The following is a 27,916-nucleotide window of genomic DNA, read 5'->3' on the forward strand; positions in this document are numbered from 1 at the left end:
GCCTTGAAAAACCATACCCTTCAGACCAAAAACATGCTTCAACTTCATTTGATTACAATATACTTGATATTCTTGCTGGACTTTTGGAAGTTTTATTTTAAAACTTGTAGACCAACAGGCACAACTTCTAATCTTATTTGTTGGGGGTAGGTAGGAGGGGCAGGCAAAGCCCAGATTTTATTCCCCAGAAAACAGACTTAAGTGATTCAGTTAATTTTTTTGTCCTGATTTGGCATTTCTTAGAAGGTAAGTATTTCAAGCTTGTGTTTCAGATGAACCATTTCAGAAATACAGCAGGTCATCAGCACCTTCCTACAGCCTCAGAAGAAGTACATATACTATAATTCAACAGCATATAAAAGTAGCAGTCTTAACCACTGCCAGCCTCCCTCTAAAGAATCATTACTGCTGTCAGCAGAATACCATACTTTTATACTACCTGCAAGCCCCAGAAGGTAGGGAACCGATAGGCATTTACAGAAGGTTTATACAGTAGTAGAAAGGTTAAACATTTTCCCCAGCTAAGACAGGTCAGATAAAACAGAGAAGAGGCAAACTTATTCTGCAACTTAACCCCATGATTTCATTACCAGCTTTCAAGCTGGGAGGACATCATCTGTTGAAGTCTGTACATACAACACCACCTAGCAAGAGGTTACCAGCGGATCTAATACAGGGGTTTGACATCCACAGCATCTGACTACAGTCACTTCTCAGCATAATGTACACAAACAAGTAACTTCATGTAACACTGAAACAGCACATCTCAACACTAATCTCCAAGACAAAACTGAACTGTTTCACTGAATAAAAAATACAGATTCCAAATATCAGAAAGAGAAAACATGGCATTGGCAAAATCCTACAAATCACAAAAATGATGACAGCTAAAGAATCTGAACTGTGAGGCTACTCCTAAACACAAAGGTATTAATGCACCATACACAAAATGCAAATAGTAAAAATGAGTAACAGCATGTTACTACTACCATTATGTTACTCAGTCAACATGTACTATTAAGGAACAAGAACATACAACAAACATAAAACACTTATCAAGCTGTGCTACAACATTACATCTCAATTGTTACACAACTCAGACTTAAGTTTATAAGGCTTTTGCAACAAGTGATTTCTCCCCCCTGTTCACCATCTGTAAAGAACAATTACTTACCAGTGTGTTTGACAGGCAACACAACCACAGTAATGCACCAAGTACTCTAAGTCTTGTTAGAAGTCAAAAATAGATGTTGAACAGTATTTCTAAGTTCAAGTTCCTCAGCATTTTGTTATTTTTTAAAATAAACCATAGGAAAACCTATAAGATCTACTAGATGTTGTTAGACAAATTAGTGTTCTCACTTCTACCATGAATTTCTGAATATTCTTCCAAAACCAGATACAAAGAGCTACATAACAAGAATCTCTCCCTAACACCTTCCACTTGAAGGAAAAATAATTTCTAGTTCCCTCAAAGCATCAAATCTGAAATTAATTTCATATGTCAATGAAGAAAATTACTGCACATATTAGGACTGCTGTGTTAAGAGTTGAAAGGGAACTTTGTTTCATGGTGATACTGTCATAGTTTGAAAACACGAAATGCTAAGCTGACATAAGACAAGAGATTTAAGAGACACTAGATCTTGGGGGGAAAAAAAAATTTATCAAAGAATGCCACAGTCCCTGTAAAACTGCCTTTGACACGCTCAGTGGGCAGAAGCAACACAGAATACAGCCATCCTCATCAGATCAGTGTTTCAGCTTTGGAATCTTTCTCTCAACAAGAAGCTAACAAGAAACTCAAAGTTCAGTTTTAGCCACCTGTGGAGAAGGGAAAATGTTTTCCCGATTTCTCAGTTGATATTTGGTTTATGTCAGAACACAAAACTATATAGAACTCTTGAAGTAAAAAAGCAATGACCTGTGAAATTCTAAATTATCAGCATAACAGTACCCCATACTGCCAGCACATTCAAAGAATTATTTTTCAGTGACTTAACATTTGGGACCCTCTCGCTCTCCCACACATACTTCACAAGTACCATCCACGAAACCATGCACAGAGGTGCACAGGATGCTCACTAGTGTCAAAGAGCAAGTAGCACTGCTGTAACTCTGCCACTTGATGCCTTAAGATGGACCATAAAGACCTTTCTGGCAAACAAAAAACCAAAATGATTACTGTAAAGTTTTGAATAACATTGAGATTCTAAGAAAATAATTACATTTAACAAGCTTCTTGATCCTTTGTTTAACATAAAAAAGTTTAACTGCATAATACATTCAACTACCTGAAAAGGCAACCCATATAGCTTCTGCAAACTAAAAAAAAAATAAAATAAAAAATTCAAGGAAGCCCCAAACCAATCAGCTGTACCTGTACATGAGAACAAGACAACATTTTCCAAAATCCTCTGTAGCAAATATATACAACCCCAAACCCTACTAAAGCTATACAGGACTACAAGAAAAAAAAAACAAAAACAAAAACAAACAAACAAAAACCAAACCAAAACACCAAAAAAACCCACCAAAAAAACCCCAAAACAAAACAAAAAAACCCTCAAAAGGACAAAAATCACACCTGAGACAAAGCAATCAGAACAGTCTTCCATTTATGAAAGAATTATTTAACATACTGTTACTACTCCAAGCAAGCTCAATCCCATTCACAATGCAATATCAGAACTAGTCTGTTAACTTGAAATTTATACTTCATATCTAAAAATCAATCTCAATTGATTATAAACACAAAGTCCCTCAAGTATACCACTTTCAGAGACAAAATATTCTGGATACTTGATAAGATTACTTCATCCCCAGTTACAGTACAAATCAGAAAACCAAAACTATTTAAATGTGTGGATGACACAACTAGTGAAAAGCTCAAGTCATTACATTTCACTTGGTATGCTGGACTAAAGATTTCTTAAACAAAATTAAAAATTAAGTTTCATGTCCAAGGTGTTTAATAATGTACATTCCCATCACAGAAAACAATAATATCACTTGCTGTTGCAGCATTTGATGAATTTTAATAATTTTAACTACTTTCAGCCATACCAATTGTGTCAGAAGGAAGACTAAAGCATAACTAGCATTTAATGATGAAAAAATCTACTTACCATTGTACCAGTGAGATAGGGAGCTCAGCATGGTGCTCATCCTGACTGGACACCACATTAAGTGGGATACCTGATGAGTGTCATGTTTTAATCAATACGTTCATACCACTGCCATTACAACAGGAGCAAGTCCACAAAACATCAGAGATGGAGAGGCAAGAAACAGACGTTTTTATCCAGCCAGCATATCAATACTGCCAGTTGTCCCACAGCCAGCTAGCTGGCCACCTCTGCCCTCCTGCAGGCCAACCAGCACATATCAGCTACCAGCCAGCCCAAGGAAGTGGGAAGGCCAAGTTCACCTCAACAAGACGAACATCACAGCCCAGTCTCAGTTTTGGCTATTCTGTGGACATAAAATCTATATTTTCAGGAACTCGTGTGAGATGTGCCTTTAGTTCCTTTGAATGTTCAGCGATTCAATGGAGAGGAAAGAACAAATTCACTGACTGATTCTAATTTCTCTGCATCTACAAATCTCATTAAAAGATAACTGGTCATTTAAGTTCTTTATTTCTGCTCTTGCCTCTCAACATTACAGGAACAGATCTTGGGAAATCAGAAGATACATGCTTAGAGGAAAGAGCTACTCTGAATACATAGCTGGGATAGTAAAGCAGCCTGATTAAACATACAGGGTACCCAAAGAGCTTAGTATTTGCAAGTCAATTCCAGACTCCTTCCACCTGCCTAACTGAAAGAAAAAAGACTGGCCCAGTTCCAACAGCTGGATTGGATTTAACTAATGCCTTCCCACTTGCATTGCAACTATACTCTCTAGAGTATAGTTTATATACTTTATGACATAGGTGCAAGTGCAAGACATGAAAGGTAGTGTTTGCATTGATGAAGTAAATACCATTCTTCTGTAGAAACTGCTTTATTAGCCTTTTTTCCTTATTCCTTCTCTGGCACCTTTTAACAAGCATGAAATACTGCAATGCACATGAAAATGCAGAAGCCTCAGGAGCTGGGCTGGTTTTGGGCAGAAAAAAAAATTCAAATGCTTGTTTGTATACAATTGCTGAGACGATTGTCAGCTAATGTCAGCTGCCTATCTTTTGTTAACATTAGAAGCTAAATATTCCTTATTTGCATAGGCATATAATTAGTATGTGTAAAGTTGAGGCTTAAACTGATGATATTGTTCTACTTGTTCTGATACAGCTTGCTCCAGCCAAAAAAAATAAGAGACAAAGGGACACTGACAGAAGGTGACAGTGCTGTTCTACCTCTTCTCACTTTCAAAGTGCATATAGCTTACTCCAAGAATTACAAGTATATCTCAATACAGAGAGGAAGAATTCTGGAACTACTTAATCGAAATTCTGGGGCAGCATCACAATGGTCTAAATGCAACTACCTAGTCACAATTGCAAGAATTAAAAACAATGATGCTGTGCAGACCAATTCCCTCTATTTCTTTAGGGCATGCAAAAAGATTTGACATCCATGCCAAACTAAACCAAATATTTAGTCCAAATTAACCCTTCCAGCTGGGCTTATCTCTTTAGTTACAAGAATCATGGATTATTACCCAGCTTTGCCCTCCCAATGTATGTTCTAGGAAGACTTCTTCCCCATGCCCAATTTTGAGACTTAGCTAATTACCAAGTACTCCCATAAGCTCTAAATTGTCCTTCTAAGAAAAAACCTGATTTTTTTTTTCCAGTGGTATAGACTACACAGTTAGAACAACTTCACTTCTGGCTTTGTTATCACAGCTCCATATTAAATTATGCTGACCCAGTTAAAAATGCAGGCAGGGGGCATGGATTCCACAGTACAAGTAACAGATCTACCAAAGCAGTCAAACAAACTTACAATGTGTCTGTACACTGACCTGATACTCCAAGACAGTTTTATTTCATTTGATTATTATTTGACCTGAAAGGTATTTAGTCCTCTTTTAGGGAAACACTATTATTTTGCAGAAGGTTTTAAAACTTAGTTGAGATTCTCTGTGTGCTGCAGAAACTTAATATTATAAAGTTTCCTTTTGGCTTGTAACCTTTAACACAGCACTAGGTACATCAGAAGTGGAGTAGCATATTTATGCTACTGTATTTTAAACCATAGTCTGTCTGGGACTCATGTTCCTCAGGGTTCATAAAGACCACTGAAGGAAAAATAGTTTTTTTGCAGTTGGAGCTGCCACACTTATTTTTTTTAATCTTCAGTTTAAGGCCCCTAAAATTAAGACCAGCTGCTTTTTGTTAACCAATCTGTGGCAAGATAATTCAAATGTCTGAACCTGGCTAGCCTCAGCAAACTGGATGAGTGAGATATCTACCGTAAGTCTTTTACTTGGTGGGTAATGACTCACTGAAGTCAGACACTCATGCCAACATGGAAAGCCACAAGCCTCCAATTATCACTGCTCATGATGCTGACTTGCCTGAAAGCCCCATGGAAGCAGACAAAGGTGCCCATCCACATTGTCCACTTCTACTGCTTCAAAAAATCTTGGCAGAAAAGCAATTGTTGTGTTTATTTCTTACTAGCTCTTTTGTAAGCATATTCTTTGAGGTCCCAATATCCTCTTTGCATTTGTTTAATCTCCATACTGAGCTACTACCAGCAAAGAAGTGGGATGTGAGCACCCATGTTTTAACTCCCATATACCAATTACCCAGTTTACAAGTACAGACATATCAAACAATCCTCTGGAGGCTGGACTTGAAGCAAGTTATTTGGCGGCATTCAACACAAATTGCACCAATAGTGAAGGACACAAAGCAGTCCGGAACACAATCAACATGTTTTCTACTGGTTTTATATAGAATAAAAGAGCTGGAATTCTCTATTTGACATCAAAACTCAGCTGGGGGAAGGAAGACAGAATCTAGATTTCCAGTTACTGCCATTGTGTGAATCAAGGACATGGTATGTAGTGAAAAGTTTTACACCATTTCCATTCAGATATAGATCTTAAAACACTGCTAACCCCATCTTTACTGATATCAGACCCAAGGCTGCAACACACCCATATGGGCTCCCCCTGAAGTTAAACTGAAGTTTCCAGGTAATCCCACAGCATCCAAGCTAAACTCACCACTGCACAAAACCAACAGGCAGGCAGGCAGCAAGAATCACCAACTAATTCAAAGAGGGTGGTCCTAACAGGGCAAGGAACCTGTCCATCATCATCATCATGGCAAATCATCCATGTAGTATTCCAAAGAGCACTGGCAATGCAGTCACTGGTATCTTCATTTTGACAGGGGTTCACCTTGAAAAACTTAACAGTGGAGTTCAGTCATTTCCGCTGCAGCCAAAAAGAAACTACTGGTCTGAAGGACACCCATATTAAGTTTTTCTTCTTCTCCTGTATCTTTTGTAAAGAGAAGGGCATACTGAATTTTACAATGCCTTATCTGAATACTGAGATATGCCATATAAGCACCAAAGAAAGTGGATAACCAAGATAGTCTAATTACAAGTCATTCCTATTCCTACTTTTTTTAGGAAATTAGAAGATTAAGGCTTCTTGACTAAATCGGTACATGGATTTGAAATTTGGTAGTTTTATGTTGCAGGAATATGCTTTTGCTGGTACACAAATTTCTAAAAAGATACTTGTTATTTTCCTGTATTGCATGAGCAGTGTAGATGTTTCAGAGTTTCCTGGAAACAGAAGCTTAGCCTGTCTTTGAGGGAGAACAAGTAAAGCACCTACACTGACTCCTTGGTCTCTCCTAAGACACAACACCTCTGTCCTCTCCTAGAATTTCTAAGCAAGCATCCCTCCCATTCCCTTATTGAGGAGGGAAAGTACAAGATTTGTCTATTCAAGCAGAGCACCTCATTGTCATTGCAAAAGAGCAGGAGTTCCTTTCCTCCTCCACAGTCTAGAAGACCAGAAGAGTCTGAAGAAGAGTCTAAAAGATCAACTCAGAGGCACAGGTTCATTTTTTTCACTAACGGATGTTACCAGAAACCAAATCTACCGCTTAACACCATTTTTCACAGACAAGATACCACAAGATACACATTCACTTGTGTACAGGACATGAAAACAGCGGAGCAAAATTACTACTTTTCATGATAACTAGGTGCAAACAACAGACTAAAATTTTGATCTTCAGATCAACATAAAGACCTTAATAAATTCTTTCAAATGTAATAGCTTTTATAAATTGCAGATAACCACTTTCAAGGAACTAATTACAAATTTAAGTGTTTGGTCAGAAAAGCCTCACAGATTTCTGGGGCAAATGCCAGAAGACAGACACTCTTAGGCTTTCCAAATATTTATACTAGTTTCCCTTAGGAAGAAAAAAAAAAAATAAGAAAACCTACTATGCTAAATACTAGCCAGATATCTTCTTGTGCAATCTATGTTTGAACAAAGACACTCTCTCTTCAGATACTTAAACAGTCTTCAACTGTAATATCAAAGTACCTCAATCATTCTATGAATCTATGACGTGTTCATAAGCACCTCCCAAAGTGAGGAAAACAGTTCTGTTATTCCATCTATAAAATGGGAAAACAATTGCAATTTGCATACATTCAAGCGGTGCCATGAAAAAAACAGCAAATCAAGTCCCTAGGGAGCTAGGCTATATTCAACCACAGCAAGCTTTTTTGGTATAATATTACATGGCTCAAATGAAATCAGATTTTCTTTGGTGTTTTTGAAAGATATAATCAAAAGGCAAAAGAAGATTAAACATGTGCTAGCTGCCTAATTAAATCTATGAAGAGATCATCCTGCTCAAGATGCAAGAGAAAACAACAAACCCAGCTGACAACCCAGGAAAAAGATGAAGCATTAGGAATTAGCAAATACACTCCAGCAACATCCCACAATCTTATGAACCCTGTCAGTTACCCCTCTGATTTAATCATTTCAACATCAGGAATTCTAAATGCTTCTACCTCACTTTTCAATGTGACATAAGCACTGATTCCGTGTTTCTATCATTTGAACATTTTGGGTACCATACTTTTCTCCCTGAGGATACCTTCAGTTTCTCAAAATTCCAATTTATACATCCTAAATAACAAAAGCATTGGCTAGCCTTAAGAACTCGCTTAGATTACCAAAAGCAGTCCAGTTTTGACGAACAAGAACCAAAACAAAACCCCTTTGAACCTCACCGCTAAACGAGGCCAGTAAAACACAGGTTAGATGGAGCACTGAGGTATAGTGAGCCATACCCCTACTGGCAAGGGACATGGGAAAGGAGTACTGCCATATCCAACTCTGAATGCTCAAAGGTGCTGTCACACTGATTGCATGGGTCAGAGCTCCTTAAATATCTCTTCTTGTCTGGAAGGTTGCTCCACACTGCTGCTCAATCGGTGATATGAACACTACACATTACCAGCCAACATTCTTCTTGCATGCCAGCCAAACAGTGGTTAACAGGATCCTGCTGCTCGTAGTAGGGTTCTCTCATTTCAGGATTCTCTCCTGGAAAGCCCTCTCTATATCTGGCTGCAAGTCACATTTTCATTGCAGAGTAATCACTACCACTAACTTTGCAACTAACATTTTGTGTGCATGAAAAGTGAGAGACCCTGATGTCAGAAAGCTGCATGCAAAGACAGTATCTGCTTTAGGGTGACTTTAGCTTACCTGAGAGAGATGTGACAATGTGTCTCTGCATAATTTCATCAACTTTCTGAATTACACTATAGTTAACTAGGAAAAGGCAATAACTAGGACATTCTGAGAACTGCAAACCTGAAACTTGACGCTGCACCTGATCAGAAATCCCCTACTACATCTCTGAACACCTGGCCACCCTAGCACTCTGTCTGACCACTTTCTCCTCTTGCAGTGGAGCTTGAACACTCAATAAAATACATCTCCATCAAGGCTAATAAGTCTTGAAAGGAAGCTACTACTCCAAGTTGATTTTTCAAATCCCTTATTCTGTCACCACCTCCAAAGTCCACCTGATACTGGATTTGACAATAACCAAGGTTAAAAAAGCACAAGAAGAGGTCCTCAGATGATAAGACTTAACAGCATATGAGGGAAATGAGTAACTCAGTAACAAGTGTTTGAATGGGGAAGATAGTAATTTGTCTTCTGTTCTGCAGCCATTTGTACAGTATATATTTCTATTCTGTACTTGCTGTATTAACATACACAAAAACTAAGTGTAACATTTGCTTAACCTGAGAAAGCAGACAAGTGTCAGGTGACTCAGGAGAAACAATATGGATGGAGCCTCCCCAGCAGATTAAATGGTGTTAATCTGACTGGGAAGGGATAGCAATCCAACAGTTAAATACCACTAGACAAGATATACCTTCTCCCCTTCACACTGACCTCTTTGAGCCACCACTGGTCTTCTCCAGATGTGAAGGGCTGGCTCAGGAAGCTAAGGAAGCAGAAAATTAAAGAAACATGAAGAGCTTTGCAACCAGTTCACTCCACGGCACAGACAAATGGTTCTGATGCAGGAAGAAACTAGTGCTTTTGACTATCTATGTCAAATTTTGTGAAATGGAATACAAAGCCCAGTTTCTGCTAGTACAAAAGTAATCAGGAGTACTGCAGCCAATTCACTATCAGAATTTCACAGCGCCAGGTATTTTGGAAACAACTGACGAACTCTACTCCTGGAAAAGATACAGGTTTTACATTTCTTTTTCATTTCAAGTCAGTTCAGCCAACAATTTGTCTTCACTACTTGATGACATGCCCCATCATCTTCAACTACTTCACTGCCTCTTCTAGCCTAATGCTGTAAATTAGATGCCTCATTCCACTTCTAATCCCACAATAAATACAAATCTGATCACTTACTGGTAGCTGGCACATCCTCCTAATTGCTGTCTTTTCATAAAACAGTTTCAGAGGACAAAACGTCCTGCTTGGATTTGTGCTGGAACTGTACAAATATTATGAAAGCCTCAAAGAACCTAGGCAAAAAAATAGTTTAAGAGCTCTTTAAAAGCAGTACGACAGTTACACTGCTACCAACTTTGACATTCTACAAATTAAAAATCAATCCTTTGATAAAAGAATCTTTAGAGATACCAGTGCCACTGCTGTAGGTGTTAAAAATACACAAGAATGAAGAAAACCAAATTGTATAATTATGGGAAGATTATCAGAGGCTTGGTATATCACAACAGCAAACAGCAATAATTGGGCCTCAATACAGCTAGCACAGATTCCAATCAGCTTATGAAGATTACGTTCATCATGAGATGTCATCTCCAAATTGCGCTCTCCACAGGTATATTTGAAATAAACAATGATTTCCTAATGTATCTGTGTATTTGAACCTTTTAAAATGCAATGGATTCAATTGAATTTGGACCTTGAAAATATTGGGCAGTACATCTAAGTGGACTCAGCAGGTGGTTTTTTTCTGCCAAGAGTCACAAACATTGTACCATTTACTTGCAGACTAAAGTTTGGAAAATTCTGGAAAAAGAGCAACCAAAGAGGCTTCCCACATCTGTATCTTACTTCCTACCCACATAATTCTTTCCAAGGTGCAAATGCACATCTCTATTCTCCAAGAGTATATACAATGGTCTTAAAGGGTAATAAAGAAGTTGCAGGAGTTAGAAACTCTGCACGAGAGTATTGGATCTTGTATTACATCCAGTTCCCAACAGGAAGCTACCTGACACCTTGTGTTTTCACTTAACCTACTGAGACTCAAGAAGCCAATGAGCCTATTAAGACAGCAGGTCCACAGTACCCTAAAACTAGCTAAAATCAGCTGTTACAGCCCAACCTCTTCCCAGTATCCATTCCTGCGTCAGCAAAGTGAAACAGAGCTGATCTAGCTGTAAAAGTGAGCTCTTGAAAGAAACTGGATCGTTACAAAGTAGCTGGGAATAACAGGATTTCTGGGACTGCTACAACCTTTATTTGTTTCATGAAGTGCTGGAGGAGTACAGGGAGACAGCAAAAACACCAGTTAGCGCAGAACAGCATGAAGGAATGAGCTGGCAGCAGCATGCTGGCTCATTCACTAACACTGCGCAGCTACGGTACCTCCACTGCAAAAAGCCTTTGACACTTGACGGGAACGTGGCTTTAAGTCAACCTGTACCTTTTCTCAGATGCCCAGAGATTGTACAGATTTGGCCTCCCCAGAATGACGTTCCTCCACTTGCAAAAAATGTCACAGTGAATTCACAAATGCGAATGAATTCAAGCATCCTCAAGAACTAGATCCTCGCTGTTAGCAAAGCAGGAACAGTAAATACACTGAAGCTGCTAGAGCTGATGATGGAGATCTGGGCTAAGCCCCATTTCTTCCTCATTTGGGGTCAGGATGCTAAAGGTACAGAATAAAAATGTATCCTTCAAAGTTCCTGGTCTCAGAGGCGATACAGACCAGAAGCTGACACAATTCCCCCCAAAAAACTGTAACTGGGGAAAAGACATCAGTGGCCAGGATCTCTGAAGCTTAAAATCAAATAGGGCAGGAGTAGGTGAAAGATGACAGAGTGGCTATGTTTCCTTCTGGTAAATAGCCCTCAACAAATTTCAGAAGGATAACCCTACAGCCTAACCAACAGAAGTTCAAGGACTTGTGTTCTTATGACTAGGGGTACGACAAGTATACAAAAGGGATATTTTAATCCCAGTTTTTAGGTTATAACGCACTAAATCCTTACTAGGTTTGGGGAGTTTTTTGGTTGGTTTGTTTTCTTTTACATGAGTGCATATGAAGTTTTACTTTTGATCTATTGTGCATTTTGCATACATGATCACAGTCTCATTATATCACACACAAAAACCTCAGCAAGTCATGCAGACAGCCCTACAAATTATAACACCTCTGTTCATCAAGAATTTTTCCTCAGTTTCAGTCAGGGATGCTGACTAATCCTGACAAAAGAAATGGGCTGTGTTGTTTGATCCATCACCTTAAACATCAGAACTGTGAGTCAACAAATGGGTGCCTGCTATTGTAATAAAGAATAAGCAACACTTCTAATACAAGATGATTGAGGAGTAAAAAAGGCTAACAATGATGTTACTAGGCAAAAAATAAAGCTGAAGAACCGCAAAAATCAGAAGGTTCAAATTAGGTTTTCTAAAAGCTAGGCTACCTTAGGTATCAACATAAACAAATAAACACAGCAGTTACAAGGGGTGTTACAAATTAAGTGATTGCAACTGTTTAATCTTGTCCTGTAAAGCCTCAACTGTATTGGAAAGATCAGTGCTGTCCACTTAGGAAAAACCACTGAGACTTAAGACTACATGCCCATGACCAACACAGAAAAGCCTTCTCTTTGAATGTGCAACAATTAAAAAATCTCTTTCACATATCTGAAGAATATAGAATTGAGAAGGTTGTGAGGAGAAAACTGGCAGTTATTTGTCCAGATGAAGCCATGAGTGTCTTGGCTCCTTACTGATCAGCTCTGCAGGTTCTGGTTAACTTTGCTGCTAATCACATGTCAGTACCTATAAAAACAGAAGAGTCTCACTAATAAAAGCAAGAACAGAAACTCTCATTAAGTGAAGAATACTTAATTTCTGGCATTTGATTTTGGTATTATCTCTTTTGGGGGCTAAATACTTCTTGGAAGTATTAATACCTCAAAATCAGAATTCCTGTTCTATACAGACAACTCTACCCCCCTAAAAGAGGAAGCCAACAAAGAGGTATGAAACTTCCACTCAAACTTGAAGCTGGAAAAAGGAGAGTGAACCTGTGCAGGTCAAGGATTCAGAAGCTTTGACTTCTGCTCAGCGGATCTGTTTCTTGGCTCTTAGAAAAGCACAGTGAGAAGTTGGATAGGATACTGAGGTCTGTCATAACATAAAACTAAAGTACTTACTCATGTTTTGTTTCCCTGAAAGTTGCATTAACAAAAAGCAAAGACAATTATATGGCCCAGCAAACCCAGTAATAAAATATGAGTTAACTACAAATTAAAGAAGTAAGTATTTTGGTCTGCCAGAAGAGTCTGTACCCAGAGGGGATCAATAATAACTTACAAGTATTTAATAGAAGTCAAAGGAAGATTACTAAAGAATGTGTTCAAGCCTGATGAGTTCAAAGGCAGTGACTGTTTCCAAGCAGAAGGTGACTCAAGTGTCACTGTTTTCAAACTGAAGTTGAGAGCATATAGCTTTGAGTATTTTAAATTTTCCAGAGGATAAAATCTAGATATCAGACCATGATTTATTATGCCATCATTCTAACCACTTCATTTCCTTTGGTGGAATTTGACAAAACGTGAAGATGCAGATCAATGCCAATGATAGTACCAATGCCTCCTGATTTCTGAAGTTAAGTACAGAAAATTGGAGGCAGGATCTCTATGTAAATCTCTTTACTGCAGCACAGGGAGCAAAGCAAGTGTAGTCAATTGCTGACAGTTGGGAATCAGGTATATTTGATTTACAAAATAAACACTTTGTGGAGAACTGATAACTTTCACTACATAGAGACAAACTGTCCAATCAGCAGGTCAGTCTGTGTATCAGTAGCTCAAGAGAAGCACAGTAACTGATGGCAATTATATAGCACTGCTGTACTCCTTCATTCTCCACTCTAAACTTAACTTACATTGTTTTACTTTTAGAGACTTAAGTTAGATAAAAGTTTACTCAGAAGAGTACTTCAAACATGAACTTTTAAGGAAGTACCTTGATCAGAAAAGAGTCAAAAAGGAGGTGGAGTAGAAAAATGCAGACATTTAATACAAATAAAGTTGTTCTGAAAGATGCTGACACACATCCAATCTTTTATGGACTAAATGAACCTAAATTTTATTTTAGCATATCTTCATGGGTATACAGCTTTTAAATACTTCTGCATTTTATCTGTTTGTTAACCCCAAAAGAAAGATGCTTCCTAGATTTCAACCCTTTTTAAAAAGCGTGGATGAAAGCTTTAACTATATTAACACTACTGGAGCTATCTACCCATCTTAGGCTCCAGCCATAAAAAGGAAGTCAGTCAGCACACTGGAAGACAACCCTAGGGGATATACTTCTCCATAACAGCAAATACACTACTCCAAAATAATTACTCCCCTTCAGGGGGAAATGAGAGCTAAGCTACCTTAGCTGGTCTGGTATAAGTAATTTCAGTAAAGCTTAGGCAGTCCTCCTTCCTCCCCATGGAGGCAGATATTTAACTCCCCTAGTCTCAGGCATGACAGATGACAGCAACCACGGATGACAGATCAGTTCACACTAGGCACGAACATACCTAACCTTTCCCTGTTTAGAGCTGTGATGGATTCAGGCCAGTGACTGAGAAAGCAACAACAAAGCTGGTAACCAATACGGGGAGATGAGACAAGGACAAAATGAATGAGGAGCAGCAGGAAGAGTCTCACTGGATGAGAAGGGGGAAAAGAAACCCACCACAACTCCTCCTTGCCCTGAGAGCCAACTGCTCAACAGAAGGATTGGCAATTTTTAGTTACTTTCTAACATTTACTAATGTTAGTCAGAAGTGTTGAAGTTATCATACTCTTTACATGCAATATTTTCTGTAAGAAATTCACTGTCACCAAGTTAAACAAAAATTAAAGACTACTTTACACTATGAATGTCATCTTAAAGACACTGCTGCTGCTAAGCCTGACCTGCATAAAATTGTCTCCACCCAAACAATAGCAGTAGAAGTGTGAATTCTGCTAACATACAAAATGTGCTTTCAGAGGACTACAATTCCAGTCCCACTGATTATAAAAGTGAAGTGATAAAATCAACAGAAGCATGAAAAACAGCCTCAGGTGAAGCCAAAGTAATTTGGCACATTTTTAGGTTTTCACTGTAGCAAATCCTAATCCGATTTCAATCCTAGCCTGATTTGAGAGCTCCCTCCCTCTTCCTTTCCTATTAAAGAAACTTAAAACACGAGATTTGGGATTTCCTCCCTTTTCAGCTGTGACTAGAACTGAAGATGTCTCCGGTAATAACACGCAGATTCGGAAGACCTCTGGAATACCTTCAGGGAATAAGCTTCCAATAACCCCTGCGCCTCTCAAATTTGGGGGAGCAAACTACTACCCCATCAGCCTTACCGAGCACCACACTCCTTCCCGATTTAGACGGAGACGCCCAGCAAACCATTACTGATGTGCCTACCGGCAGTTGAAAATAAAAGAAATAAAAATTAAAACTAAAAAAGGGGCTGAGTCGAGGCAGCACAGGGAGCAGAATCGGCCGGCACAGCACGCCGTAATACGGCTCACCAGAGCGTGGGAGCGGTCCCCGGCACCAGCACAGGCCTCCGTGCGCGGCGGCGGCACCGCGGGGCGCGGGAGCGCGGGCAGGGCAGCCCCGAGCCCCGGCGGAAGGGCCGCCACCGCCCCGGGGGGCGGCACAAAAGGCGGCCGCACTATTGTCCGAGGCCCCAGCCGAGCACCGAGCGGGTGGCGGGACCGGCAGGCCGCCGGGGCGGGCGCGGGAAGCGCCGCGGGAGGAGCGAGTGCCGCATCCCGGCGGCGCTGCCCGGGCCCCGGCAAGCCGGGCTGGCGGCGGAGGGGCCCGCGGTCGGCCCAGCCGCGCCAACCCTTCCCCCCGCCCCCGCCTCCCGCCGGCCGCGCCCGCCCGCCCGCATGACGGAGAAGAAAAAAAAAAAGCCCTCGGGCGCTCCCCCCGCCACCGCCTCCCCGCGGCGAGCGCGGCCCGGCCCGGCCCCTCCTCTGGCGGCCGCCGGCGGAGGCGGAGGCCGGGCCGGGTCCCGCCGGCCCCACACGCACCTCCGCGTCGCGGCCCTTGTTCTTGAAGCTCTTGATGCGGTGGCTCTCCAGGCCGGCGGCGGCGTTCTCGGCCATGGCGGCTTCCCGGCGGCGGCTCCCGGCGACTCCTGCGAGGCGGCTCCGGCAGCTCCCGGCGGCGGCTCGCGCGAGGGGCGGAGGGAAGCGGGACGCGCTCCGTGACGAGCGCGCGGGGGGAGCGGGGCGGGGGGGCACTGGCGCGCGCGCGCCGTTGCTGAGTGACTGGAGCGGGCGGGGAGGGCGGGGGGCGCGGACGTACGTGACGCGAAGGGCGGGCGGGCGTCGCCCAATCGCGGCGCTGCCTCCCCGCCCTGGCCCCGCCCCCTCCCGGTCTGGGCCCCTCCCCTCCCGCACAGCCCCGCGCGGCATTCTGGGGCGTGTAGGCCCGGCGGGGGCGGCCTCGCACGTGGAGCGGACGCTCCGGACGCGGGGCTCCGGCTCGACGCCGGGCGCTGTGGGGCTCCGGGAGATCCCCGGGGGCGGCGGGGAGGGCCTGGCGGTGCTGCGCATACAGAATCAGAGAATCGCAGAATGGGTAAGGTCGGAAGGGACCACGGTGAGTCATCTGGTCCAACCTCCCTGCTCAAGCAGGGTCGTCCTAAAGCATATGGCACAGGATTGCATCAAGACGATTCTTGAATATCTCCAGTGAGGGAGACTCCACAACCTCTCTGGGCAACTTGTTCCAGTGTATGGTCATGTGCACAGCAAAGAAGTTCTTCCTCGTGTTCAGGTGGAGCTTCCTGTGCATCAGTTTCTGCCTGTTGCCTCTTGTCCTATTGCCTGTATCTTTGGCACCACCGAGAAGAGCCTGGCTCCATCCTCTTAACACTCTCCCTTCAGGTACTTATAAGCATTGATGATGTTTCCTCTCAGTCATCTCTTCTCAAGGCTGAACAGGCTCAAGTCCCTCAGCCTTTCCTCATAAGAAAGATGCTCCAGTCCCTTAATTATCTTTTTTGCCCGCCACTGGACCTGCTCCAGGAGCTCTATGTCTCTTTCATACCCACAACACAGCACTCCAGATGTGGCCTCAACAGGGCTGAATAGAGAGGCAGGATCACCTCCCTTTAACTGCTGGCTGTGCTCTTCATAATGCATCCCAGAATTCCCTTGGCTGTTTTAGCCACAAAGGCACGCTACTGGCTCATGTACATACACTCCTCCATGGTCTCGTGCTTCTGAGGGAGCCAGCACCCAGCCTACCCCATCAGGGTCACTCCTGACAGCAGGGCTGTGGCTGTTAGCTGTCTCCCCAAATGCACTCTGCAGTGACCCTGCTGGCAGAGCTCATGCGCAAGGGCCTCAGGCAGCTCTGCCAGCCAAGGGTGCGTCAAGGGTCTGCTCCGCACCTCCCTTTGCTCCCAGTGACTACCCTCACGTTGCTGTATGCAGCCTAGGAAATGCTGCACAACAAGCACATAAAAAATCCCAGTGTCCCCTTTGGTGAGGCTGCTGTGCAAGCAAGCCCTACCTGAAAAAAGCAAATGCAAAGCTTTGCCAACATGGCCTTCATACAACATGTGCGTATGGCATAATGCAGAGCACAAAGAGCCTCTGCCAGCCCAACAAATCTTCCCCACACTGTCAGAATTACTGCACCATCACTCCTTAAGTTCTTGGTGCAGCTGTGGCGGTGGTTGGACAGACTGCAAACAGACTCAGGACCTCCAGATCAGTGGCAGCCTGAGCACAGCAGCTTGGGTCAAATACAGTGCCTTGAAGTCACTGCTGGAATTTCCAGGCTAGAAAAGAGGATGTGTGTGGGTGATGTAGTTGTAGACAGTGGTAAGCATTGATCTAACACTTCCCATAATGCAGAGTGTTATTTCTTTGGAAGAAAAGTATCCAAGAAAACCAAGATCCCAAAATAAAGAAAATACATAATGTTCAAATTTAGCTCATCTTATACCACATCACGTTCTGCAACAGACCCTTATGGCTATATATAAGCTTTTCACGGACCTCTTTCAGAGACTCTCCCTCTAATTGACAGCTTGGCTTTTTAATTGCCTTCCCCCAACCCCTCTTCATATCATTCAGATGACTTTAACTTGTAACTTACAGTTCTGGCAAAACAAGGCTTGCAGCCTGATGGAGCTGAGTAAAAATCTAGAAGACTAATGCTCTTCTTCACTGTCATTCAGCTGCATGCCAAATGCTCTTATCTAAGGGATCAATATAGCATTTCCATCCCTCTTGTTTCCAAGTAGTTTGGGCTCCCAATGCACATTCCTCTGTGTCTTTTCCCAGCAGCTTATCGGGGTGTGCTGCTCCACTGTTGCTAGCAATGGAAGAGAAGAAGGAGCCAGTAGCATGCAAAGCCTAAATGGCATGACCCATGTGACCCAGTGTTTGTCAAGACCACTAATGTCAGAGATGGTTTCTAGGCTCTGGCACTTGCTGTTTTGAAGCAGAATTGGCCCCAGCTGTCCAGCTGTCTTCAAGAGAGCTGCTAAAGCAGATTCAGCAGCTGAGAACTTTGTTTTCCCCACCAAGGGAGGTGGCCGTACCTGCCAGCTGGGGCTTACTCAGGCCATTAAAGCAATGCCAATATGATCCCTGCTAGACAGGGGTGCTGCAGTTATCCTCTGGAGGAGTTGCTCACCAGTACCATGAACAAAAGAGTGTTGTTCATCACCACCTAACGTAATCTGAGAGGTAAAAGGAAACGTGCAACTGAAAAATCGAGTGTCTCCAGACTGGAACAACTCAATTTACCAGTCCATAAATATATACCCATTCCACTAGGTAGGATTTATAGGCTCTGTGGTCTTTTCTTTCCCATTCCTTCCTATCCATGATATAATCCTTTCAGTTTCTATAGTGCATTTCATTAGTCTTAGTAGACACTCAGGAATTGAACACCTCTTAGGCAGAGCTACATGGAAGTTTGCTTGGTTTTACTGCCTGAATAAAGCTTCTTGGTGGAGCTCTTTACTTGATAATTAAAGCTGCATATACTCAGGGAGACAACATTTTGATGCAGTTAAGCAAATACTACTTTTTGGCACTGTAATTAATAGACACTAATAAAATACAAGTACTTTGCTTCTTTGAAAATAGAACAAACCATGTGGTTCAGGATGGCCAATCTTCTTCACCATATGAGTTTCATGTCAATGTGTTCTTGTTGCCATGACCTGCAAGACATGCATCAGGGCCACGAGCACATTAATAGGATTTACTCACCCTGAGCAGCCTCCCCACATGCCATTTCAGCCTCCCGCCCCAGCGTTGCTGCAATGGTGCCAGTCTCCAGCTCCACTGCAGCCCTGGCCCAAATACGCAGGCTGATGTACTGGCTGAGCTGAAACGGGCCCTGGGTGATGGGAAAGAGTGAAGGGGAGCAAGAGAGGGTGGTTAAGGCCAGCGAGGTCTGTGGGTGCCTTCACTGCCCTGACAACATAAACTTTGTAGCTTAAAGAGCTATGGGGAGGAAAGATCTTTTGTAATTCAAAGATGTGGGACAATAAGAACTTTTCATGTGTCCCATTACTGAACAGAGTTGAGCAGTGCTTGTTTCTGGGATGATCTGTTGGCTTCAGCAAAATGGAATGAACCCAGGAGGTGACATTGCCGTATTTTGGGAAGTGCACGTGGTCAGCTCAGGAGTCCATCCTGCAGTTCCAGAGTCAGAGGTTTGCAGTCAGTGATTTTGTCTGTATTCACCAGTCAATACAGCTTCAAGAAAACCAGCATGTAAAATAAATATAATGAACCTGAGTCATGTTCTTGCTGGCAATCTCTCCAAGAAGGATTGGGGAGATTTAGGTGCAGTGCTTTAAGATGCAGTCCCACCCTGCTAATGGATGTTATAAGGTAAGGCAGGATAGACAAATGAAATGTGTCAGCTCCTCAGTCTCTGTTCATAGCCATGAGCAGCTGAAATGAAGACCTGTGGGGTGGAGGAGGTGTGGATGCCTCCCCAGCAGAGGAGCGGGGTGACTGGCAAGGTGCTATCATCTTAAACCACTGCTGCTGACTTGGCTACAAACCACCTGTCAAGAACAGTCTGTAAAATCATGCAACCTGTAACCACAGAAAGGTGCAAGGATTGCTACGTAAGCTTGAGTTGTTACCTAAACCATTCATGGGTCTTGTGTCTTGCTTGCCCATCTCAAAATGAGATACCTATGCATTTCTGTTATGGGATGCACAACAGCTGTAACCACGTGTTACCATTGACGCGGCAGAGCGAGAGAAAGCCTGTTTTCCTACAAAATTATCGGCTGCTCATGTGCTCTCTAACTCTCAGCAGATGTTAACTTTCATGCCTTGCTTTCCAGTATCTGTTAGAGACAGCATGACTGGCGGAGGCTCAGACACTTGTGTGGCTGGGGTCCCTGCCCTGATCATCTGTAGCTGTCCCCACTCTATGTATGGCTCTACAACAACTGGCTAAGCAGTGTCTCGTCAGGTGTTGCTCTCTTACAAAAAGGGGTGAGTAACACATAAAGTAAATTAAAGCAGTGCCTTAACACTCATTTTCCCTTAAGATACAGGTATTTTTTCGATGAGACCATTAATGCACGTTTGCAGTCCTCTCCATCAGTGAAGTAAAAAATTTGTCTTCATGGGAGAAGGGTCATGTTTTTACCTCATTGTAACTAAGGCTTAGTAATGAATGTGAAGTAAATCCTGGTAAAGACTCCAGCTTTGTGAAAGGCTGCCAAGAAATGTCGTGTGAGCTGAGAGGTAACATGCATGGAATAGAAGCCCATGGTAAGTTGCTGTGTACAAAGATCCACACCCCCAGGTCAGGAAACCCCTAATCTGAAAATGGTTGGAAGCTGGGAAAGTGCTGGGGGAAACATCACTTTTTTTCTTGTTCTTATGCTTTTCTTAATACATTTGCTTACTGGTGACTGTTGGAGATGCAATATTGATTAAGACAGTCTTTCGGTCTGACCCACAGTAGTCCTTATATTCCCAGCAGAAAGTTAGTGCTCAGTGAACCATGTCAGTATGAATCTGATATCTGAATATTCTCAGAGTACAGTGGGGTCCTCCAGTTTCAAACCAGTATGTTATGGGTGTCACCTGGCTGTCCTGTTGCTGCTTTGTCCCTTTTATGCCAGGGTCTGAGTTCTCCAGTCATCCATCCTGGGGGCAGCTTACTGTATGCCAGACTCCAGTCTGAGATGAAAACAGCTGCTTTTTTTGGAAGAAAACTCCAGCCATAGGTTAGAATGGTGCACATAAGAAAACCCCCTCTGGCTGCAGTGGGGCTATGTACCTCATCAAATTGGCTCTCTGATGTCCTTTCCCAGTCTTTCAACAGTGTGTCAGCAGACCTGACAGTCTGAAATACCTCTCTGCAGCAGTGCACCTTATCCTGCTATAGGCAGAACTTTGCAAAAACAAGCAGCTCCTGTGGGATGTCAGGAGATGTGGGACTGGTACAGGGCTCAGGGAAATGAGGGCCCTCCTCAGCATAGCTGTGCCAGGACCAGTCCCAGAGAGCTGTCCTTTCTGCTGGAAGAAGTCACTTCTGGGAGACAACACAAAGAGCTGGTGAAGGAGGCATGAGGCTGGCTTTGGAAGAACCAGTGAACAGTCCAGGGTCAGCATTTATAAATGCCTCGTTATCTGCAGATGAGGAACAGAAGCATTGAGGGAGCAGCTGGCTAGTCTGCTAGCATTTTCAGAATCTGGGGGACATCGTTAGTGAAGGAGGAACCATAAAACCTCTGGTTATTCATAGGCCCTGTGTCCTGTCTGAGCCAAGTTGCTGTCTCAGCATCTTTTTCCACTTTTACTGGGGGAATTAGGTTCTGCTCCTTCTGTTTCAGGGCATCGCTTTCCTTCTCCATTATTCCTATAGGAAATCGTAGGGTAAGTATGCCATATTTCCTCATCTTCTGCTGTTTCCCACAGTCAGGCAACTCCACAAAAGAGCCGGTGAGCTGGTGTTGAGGGTGACAGTAAGGTGGGCATGGAGTAGGGGCTTCATAGACAAGGACCTGCTGCTATGTTACCCAAGCAAGAAGAGCTTGGTTGGGTGACAGTAGCTGGTCAGTCAATAGCCCAGTCATCAGACAAGACCATAGTGATGAGGCAGGTCCCAGGTCACGTCTGGGTCCAGAGCGGTGAGTTATACAGCCAGGCACAGGGATAGCTGCAATGTAGTTCAGGCAGAGACCAAGAGCAAGAGCCCTACTTAAAAGCAGTCCATGAGACAAGGGGAGTGAGTCCTTGCCAAGGCTTCTCACAGCTTGTTCTCAAACAGCTCTTTGATTCAAGGCCAGGCAGCTGCACTGTCAAAGCTGGCCTTGGGCCCAGGCAGCCCAAGCCCCAGGAGGAGGGGGATGTGCTCAGGGCCCAGGCACCCACCTGGAGCTGAAGACATCCCTTTCTCCTGATGTCTGAGCTTTACACAGCCACAGAACTGGACAGTCATGGAGATTTACACCAGCTTTCCCAAATTTAAGATAGGAGATGATCAGAAGCAAGAATGTCTTCCTGCCCAGAGAATCCAAACAGAGCTCCTGAGATAGTCTGCAGAGCCATGGATTCATCAGCCTTCTAGGCTTTGGCCTTGGGATGCAGGTGCTCAGGAGGCTGGGCTGGGCTGTGCCACAAACAGCAAAACCTGATGGGCTCGCTGTTTTTTTTCTGGTAGAAATGGCTCTGGGCAGTCTTCTCCATGGCCCAGAGCCTTTAGCACAGGCAGCCTGGAGGTGCACTGGTTGAAGACCAGTTCCAGAGCCAAAAAGGGCCAGGAAATCCCTGGCACAGGCAATGCTGCGCCTCAAGGAGACATCAAAGGAATGCATTTTAGGAAAGATCCCTCAAGACCTGGGAGTGACTGTCTGCAAGATGGCTCTCTAAATTTATGTTTCAAAGTGCATAATTCAATTGGCATAATTGGGAGTTTTGTCTTATTATCATGGCCCTGCTCCTGCAAGCCCTGTGACAATGGTGTCCCATGAGAAGTGATGGCCACCAGTGTGCGAATCCCTGTCTTTTCCCATATGTCTTCCTATTCCTTGCCTCGCTGCATCCTCTAGGCAAAAGGGCTCCTCTAAGTCCTCATGCAAGCTGTGAAGATTGCAGCAAGGTAGAGAACGTCACAGCAGTTGAGGGAAAGCCTGTATTTGGATCCCTGGGACTCATGTCAGCTACCCAAAGCCCGTGTACTCCATCCTGCAAGAGTTGTGGGCCTAGCTGAAGGTTACTGCTCTCCATCTATGAGGAAATGGCCCCTGGGATCACTGTCAGCAGCCACAGTGTGTATTTCAGCCTGTAAACTCTAGCATGAGGAGGAGCCACCTGTCACAAACCATCTGGCCTCACCTTGAAGACTGTGGGTGAGCTTGGAGCAATCCTCTTGCAGCAGGGTGATGGTATTGCATCACTTGCAGCAGGGTGATGGTATTGCACATTTCCGTGTGGTCACAGTGTGTGCACGAGACGGACAATGCAGATCTGGGTGTGCTGTCCAGGCCTTGTGTTGGTGAGGTTCAGCAGGTCTGCTGTCACAGCCCACTCCTGTCAGCTGGCAGGACACATTGCCCATGACCTGTCAACAGACTTAAGAAGGGGGAAAAACTCCTGGGAAACTGCAGCTGGAGAGCAGAGCGAGAATATGTCAGAGGAACTGTGACATATTAATAAAATACATGAATAAATTATACAGACCCAGCTAGCTTGGTTGGGGGTACTGAGCCAAATCCTCTTTATTCAAATCAAATAACACCTTATATGCATGGATGCAAAGTAACACGTGACTCCCTTGGCCAATCCCCATGGGGTATCTCACTGCCCATGTGTGTGGGAGTACTTGGGAACTACATCTCCCAGGGTGCTGTTTGGTACCCTTCCTGAAACCCAACTCTTACATCTCTCCTTTTTTATTATTATGACGAAATACAGAACATTGCATATAACAGTACATTTTAAACTTTGTAAACCCCCTTTAACAATGACCACAGTGTCACAGTGATTCAGCTCACTGCCTACCTTGGTCTCTCAACAAACTTACTTATTTGAACCTTTATCTGTAATCCTTGAAAATTGCTTGACATAAATTTGAACTTTTATTTCATAAGGGTTTGCGTGTATTTGGGATAAACAACAACTTTATTAACCTGAAGGTTTTTGCATAATCGGGCAGAACATCGATTCCCACTTCCCCGAGGGCCTGCATGTAATTGGTAACCAGGAAAAATTCAACTCCATTTCAAGAAAAGGGCCCTTAGAGAACAAGTGTTGTGATGCAAATGTAATTTGTTCAAAGCACATGGAGCACGAAGTATCTCAAAGTCTACATACATACACGTTCACACAGTTTCTTTCATTCATACAGTTTTTTCATTCATAGAGAAGTGGCCACTTCACATTGTCTCCTCACACATGCATACTTAGAATTTTTATTATGTTTCTATTTAAATCACGTAGTTTGGGTTTTTGCAGTGGTTATTGGTTGTATGTTTCACAATCTGCCACTTCTGGCAATCATGTTGTTTTGAAAATTTGAAAAGGAATTAATATGAAGAATAGAAAGCTTAACAAACCTAAATGTCTTACCTGTTTATGCACATGCATTTTCTCTTTCCCCCCCCTTCTGTTTTTGAAAACCATAAGTTAATAAACTCAAAGATATATACACAAGTTACCATCACAATATGTTAACATGACTTAAAACTTAGCATTTCCTGTAAACAACTAGACCAAGTTACCATCACAATAACACAGTATATAAAACGAGTTATCATTACAATATGTTAACACAGCTTGAAATTTAGCATCCTTTGCAAGCAACCAGTTTAAGTTGTCTGTGGTTTCTAGAATGCAGTTAATTTTCAGCTTTTGTTCATCCATTTCTGTTAGCTGCTTTTTGCCTTTAGTACAAACTTAACAAATATGTTAATAACAATTTAAACAGTCTCAGGTGGCTCCTGTGGAAGAAACAGACGTAGACATTAGGCAAACACGCTGTTTCTCTGTAGCTTTATCTAGGAATGGCCTTTTGAAGTAAAGCAGTAGAAGTCATTTGATGGCTTTCAATGTCTTTTTACTTCAAAGTTGCCTTTTGCTGGAGTTTGAAGTAAAAGCAAAAAGTCATTTTATGCTTTTATTGTCTCTTTACCTCAAGGTTGAAGGCTATATGTAACTTCATGAGTTGCATGTTTTAATACACTTTGGCACTAGAAGATTTTGCACTTGCAAAGACAAAAGCAAGCATTCAGTGGATTCCATCATTCGTGGATATCACAGGAATCAGAAAAGTTTTCTTCATTCTCACTGAAAGCAGTTTGTCTTGTTTGCTCAGGCAGGTGTCTAGTGTCCTGGTTTTGTGGAGACAAACTCAAAAGGCAATTTTAAGGGTTTTAGACAACAAAGAAAATCTTCCTTTCCCATAGTGATACAAGTTAAAACAGTTAATAAGAGTTAAACCGGGTGATGGGGGAGATTTCACTTTGTTATGCTTTGTTTTTCCTCCTATAGGACAGGGGTTGGGATAACAAAATCTCTCTCCACCTAGTTGCCAAGAAACAAATGATTGCTATTATATAAGCTCTAACATCTGGGTTTTTGAACAGCTTCACTCTTCCCCCTCTCCTCGAGACAGGGGCAAAAAACTAAGAAAATTCACCTTCTTGAGCTTCAAAAGACTGACAGTCCTGCGAAGGGCTTTTGATTAACAGAGCTTTTATTAATAGACGTAAATATATTTAAGAATTTAACAACTTTAACAATTTCTTCATTTATATTGGTTAGAGCTATCATAATTAGTTTTAACTCAGCCTCTTAGATAGTTATGACTCATAAGTAGCTACCCTTGCATTTTGCTGACACTAGGCACACCTTTTTGGGATAAACAACATCTGAATGCATTAATTAACAGGGTATGGAGATGCTCAAGAACTTTTTAAACATGTTAGTTGAACGAAATTGTCACAACAACTGCATCTATTCAGGTGTCTTTGAGGGCTTAACAACTTTAACAACTGTACCAGTCTTAGTAATTGAAGCAAAGTCCTGGGGAACTGATAAAAAATAGAAACAAAACCTTTAAGCTGCGGTGTTTCCACCAAAGGTTTCTCAAGACAACATGTTAACTTAGCTCTGTGTGTTTTTGGAGGCTCACCGCAAAGTGCGGTAGCATTGAGCTATGCAGAGGCCCACCTGAGCTATTTGCAGCTCAGCTTCGCTCTGTCTCTGCACAAAGGGTGTGAGCTGTCCTCTCGGCCCCGGTTTTTGCTACTTGTTTTCGACCGTAGAAGGCAGAATTAGGCCCCCACAGGGGATCTCTTGTCGGCGCCGGGTGCGGGATGCTGTCTCCCTCTCTGCTCACAGCAGACCGTGCAGGGCTCTGCCGTTTGCCAGCAGCTCACATTGTCCTGGCCCCGGCCCCGCTCCATGCGTTTCACCGTGGAAGGGGAGGCAGTTTTTTTGCCCTGGTTTCGGCGGCCCCGCTCCCGTCCCGGCTCGGGCGGAACTGCTCCCTGCCGCGCCGCTCTGGGGGGGTTTGTAGCGAGGCAAGGCGCTCGCCGCCCGTCCCACCCCGCGTCGGGGCTCCGCGCCGGCCGGGGCACCGCCGCTCCCCGCAAAGCTGCAGCAGCACCGACTCCCACTTGTGGCTTGTTGCCGCTTTTTTCCTCTGTGCCGCCTTTGAGCCCGTATAAGCGGCTTGCTGGTGCCGAGCTTGCCGTGCCGGCAGCTCGCACTGCGTCCCGTCCTGGCACGGCGCGCCGCCCGTATTTCGGAGCGGCTCTAGCCCACCCCGCTCCCGCGCAGCCGGAGCCGCTGTTCCGCGGCCCCGGGGCTTTTGCGCCGGGCTAAGACTGAGCAAGCGGGAGGTGTTCGCCCGTGGGTCCTGCGCCTCTGCGCCGCGGCACGGCAGGGACTCGACATGGCTGCGGGCACGGTCTCGGCACTCTTCGCGTCCGTTTCAGGCGCTGGGGAAACTGCTACTGCCGGCGTCCCGCCGTGCCAAGACGGGTCGGGTCGGCGCCCTAGCTACACGGGACCCAGAGCCCCGCGTCGCCGTGCACCGCCTTGGTACCGCCGCCACTGCCAACTCGCGTCGTGAGTTTTTGCAAGCCCCGTGGCCACGCCTGCCGCGCCGCCGCCAGCCCGTGAACAGCGCCTCTTCAAACCCCGCGCCGCCGCTCGCTTGCAGGCGTTGTGGCTGGTGCCTATTTAAGGGATCTTGGCACCGCTTCTGCGAAGCGTTATCAAGTGCGAGAGGCTTTTTTAACAGCGCGGAGGCAGCGGGTGCAGGGGTAGGTCTCCGTCCCTGCACTGCATAAATGCCTGTCCTTTTTCGGAGGGGGCAAACCCGATTCCTTCCCAGTGTCCTCTGTTGTTTCACTGCTTACCGGATCACGTTTTAAGCATGCTTCCTCAAGCTGGGACACTCGGCAAGCTAGCTATGGGCAAGATGATGATTGTCAAGCCACGGCGTGGCCGCCACGTGACTGCAGCGTGGCAGTGCCTCGTGGACTCAAGGTCTGTCTTTCCCTAACAATCACGCAGTCCATGCCACGTGCTTGCTCCTGCCTGCCTAAAAACTCAGCCCAAGTCCTTCGTTTTCGGGTCCTTTAGGTTTGCACGCGGTCCTCTGTCTGCACCTGGTTCTACCTGTGATAAATTGAGAAAATAATTCGAGTTGATTAAGAGGAAACAGTGAAGGGTCAATATGACCTGGAGAGAAAAGAAAAACAAGTCGTAAAACTTAATTGGGCCCCTATAAAGAGATAAAACAAGTTACCTCCCTTTTACCTTGTGTAGGATTTATAGTGAGACAATTTTGTTTAGTTAGATAGATAATAGGACCTTTCTTGAAATTTATAACTTTGTAGCAAGCAAACATCTGCAGAGTGTCTGATTTGACAATATATTATGGATGCTAGATAATAGGACCTTTCTTGAAATTTATAACTTTGTAGCAAGAAAACATCTGTTGAATGTCTGACTCAACAATGTGTAATGTTTATGCTTATGTATAATGAATATTCATGAAGTAGCTGGAAATAAATGTAGGACAACTATCTTCTTTGGGTGTGACAGGCGTTGGGAGTTGTTGGACCCCTTCCCTGATCACCCAGCGCTGAAATTGCTTTTATCATATAATAAAATTCTGATTGGAA

The 27,916-nt window shown here is 43.8% G+C and overlaps 1 protein-coding gene across 2 annotated transcripts in view; it reads right to left on the reverse strand.

Moving 5' to 3' along the window:
- The window catches only part of KPNA3 (karyopherin subunit alpha 3), a 50,943-nt gene extending 34,933 nt beyond the window's left edge, over positions 1-16,010 (reverse strand). Inside the window, exon 1 of one of the 2 annotated variants that reach the window (XM_064647297.1) lies at positions 15,798-16,010. In XM_064647297.1, coding sequence (XP_064503367.1) covers positions 15,798-15,872 — 75 coding nt within the window. In that variant the 5' untranslated portion in view covers positions 15,873-16,010. Of the gene's footprint in view, positions 1-9,417; positions 9,508-15,797 lie in introns of those variants that run through there. The other variant, XM_064647298.1, reaches the window with a different exon arrangement.
- Between the last annotated feature and the right edge of the window lie 11,906 nt (positions 16,011-27,916).

Source organism: Pseudopipra pipra, chromosome 2, assembly GCF_036250125.1.
Source record: "Pseudopipra pipra isolate bDixPip1 chromosome 2, bDixPip1.hap1, whole genome shotgun sequence".
NCBI classification, from domain to species: domain Eukaryota; kingdom Metazoa; phylum Chordata; class Aves; order Passeriformes; family Pipridae; genus Pseudopipra; species Pseudopipra pipra.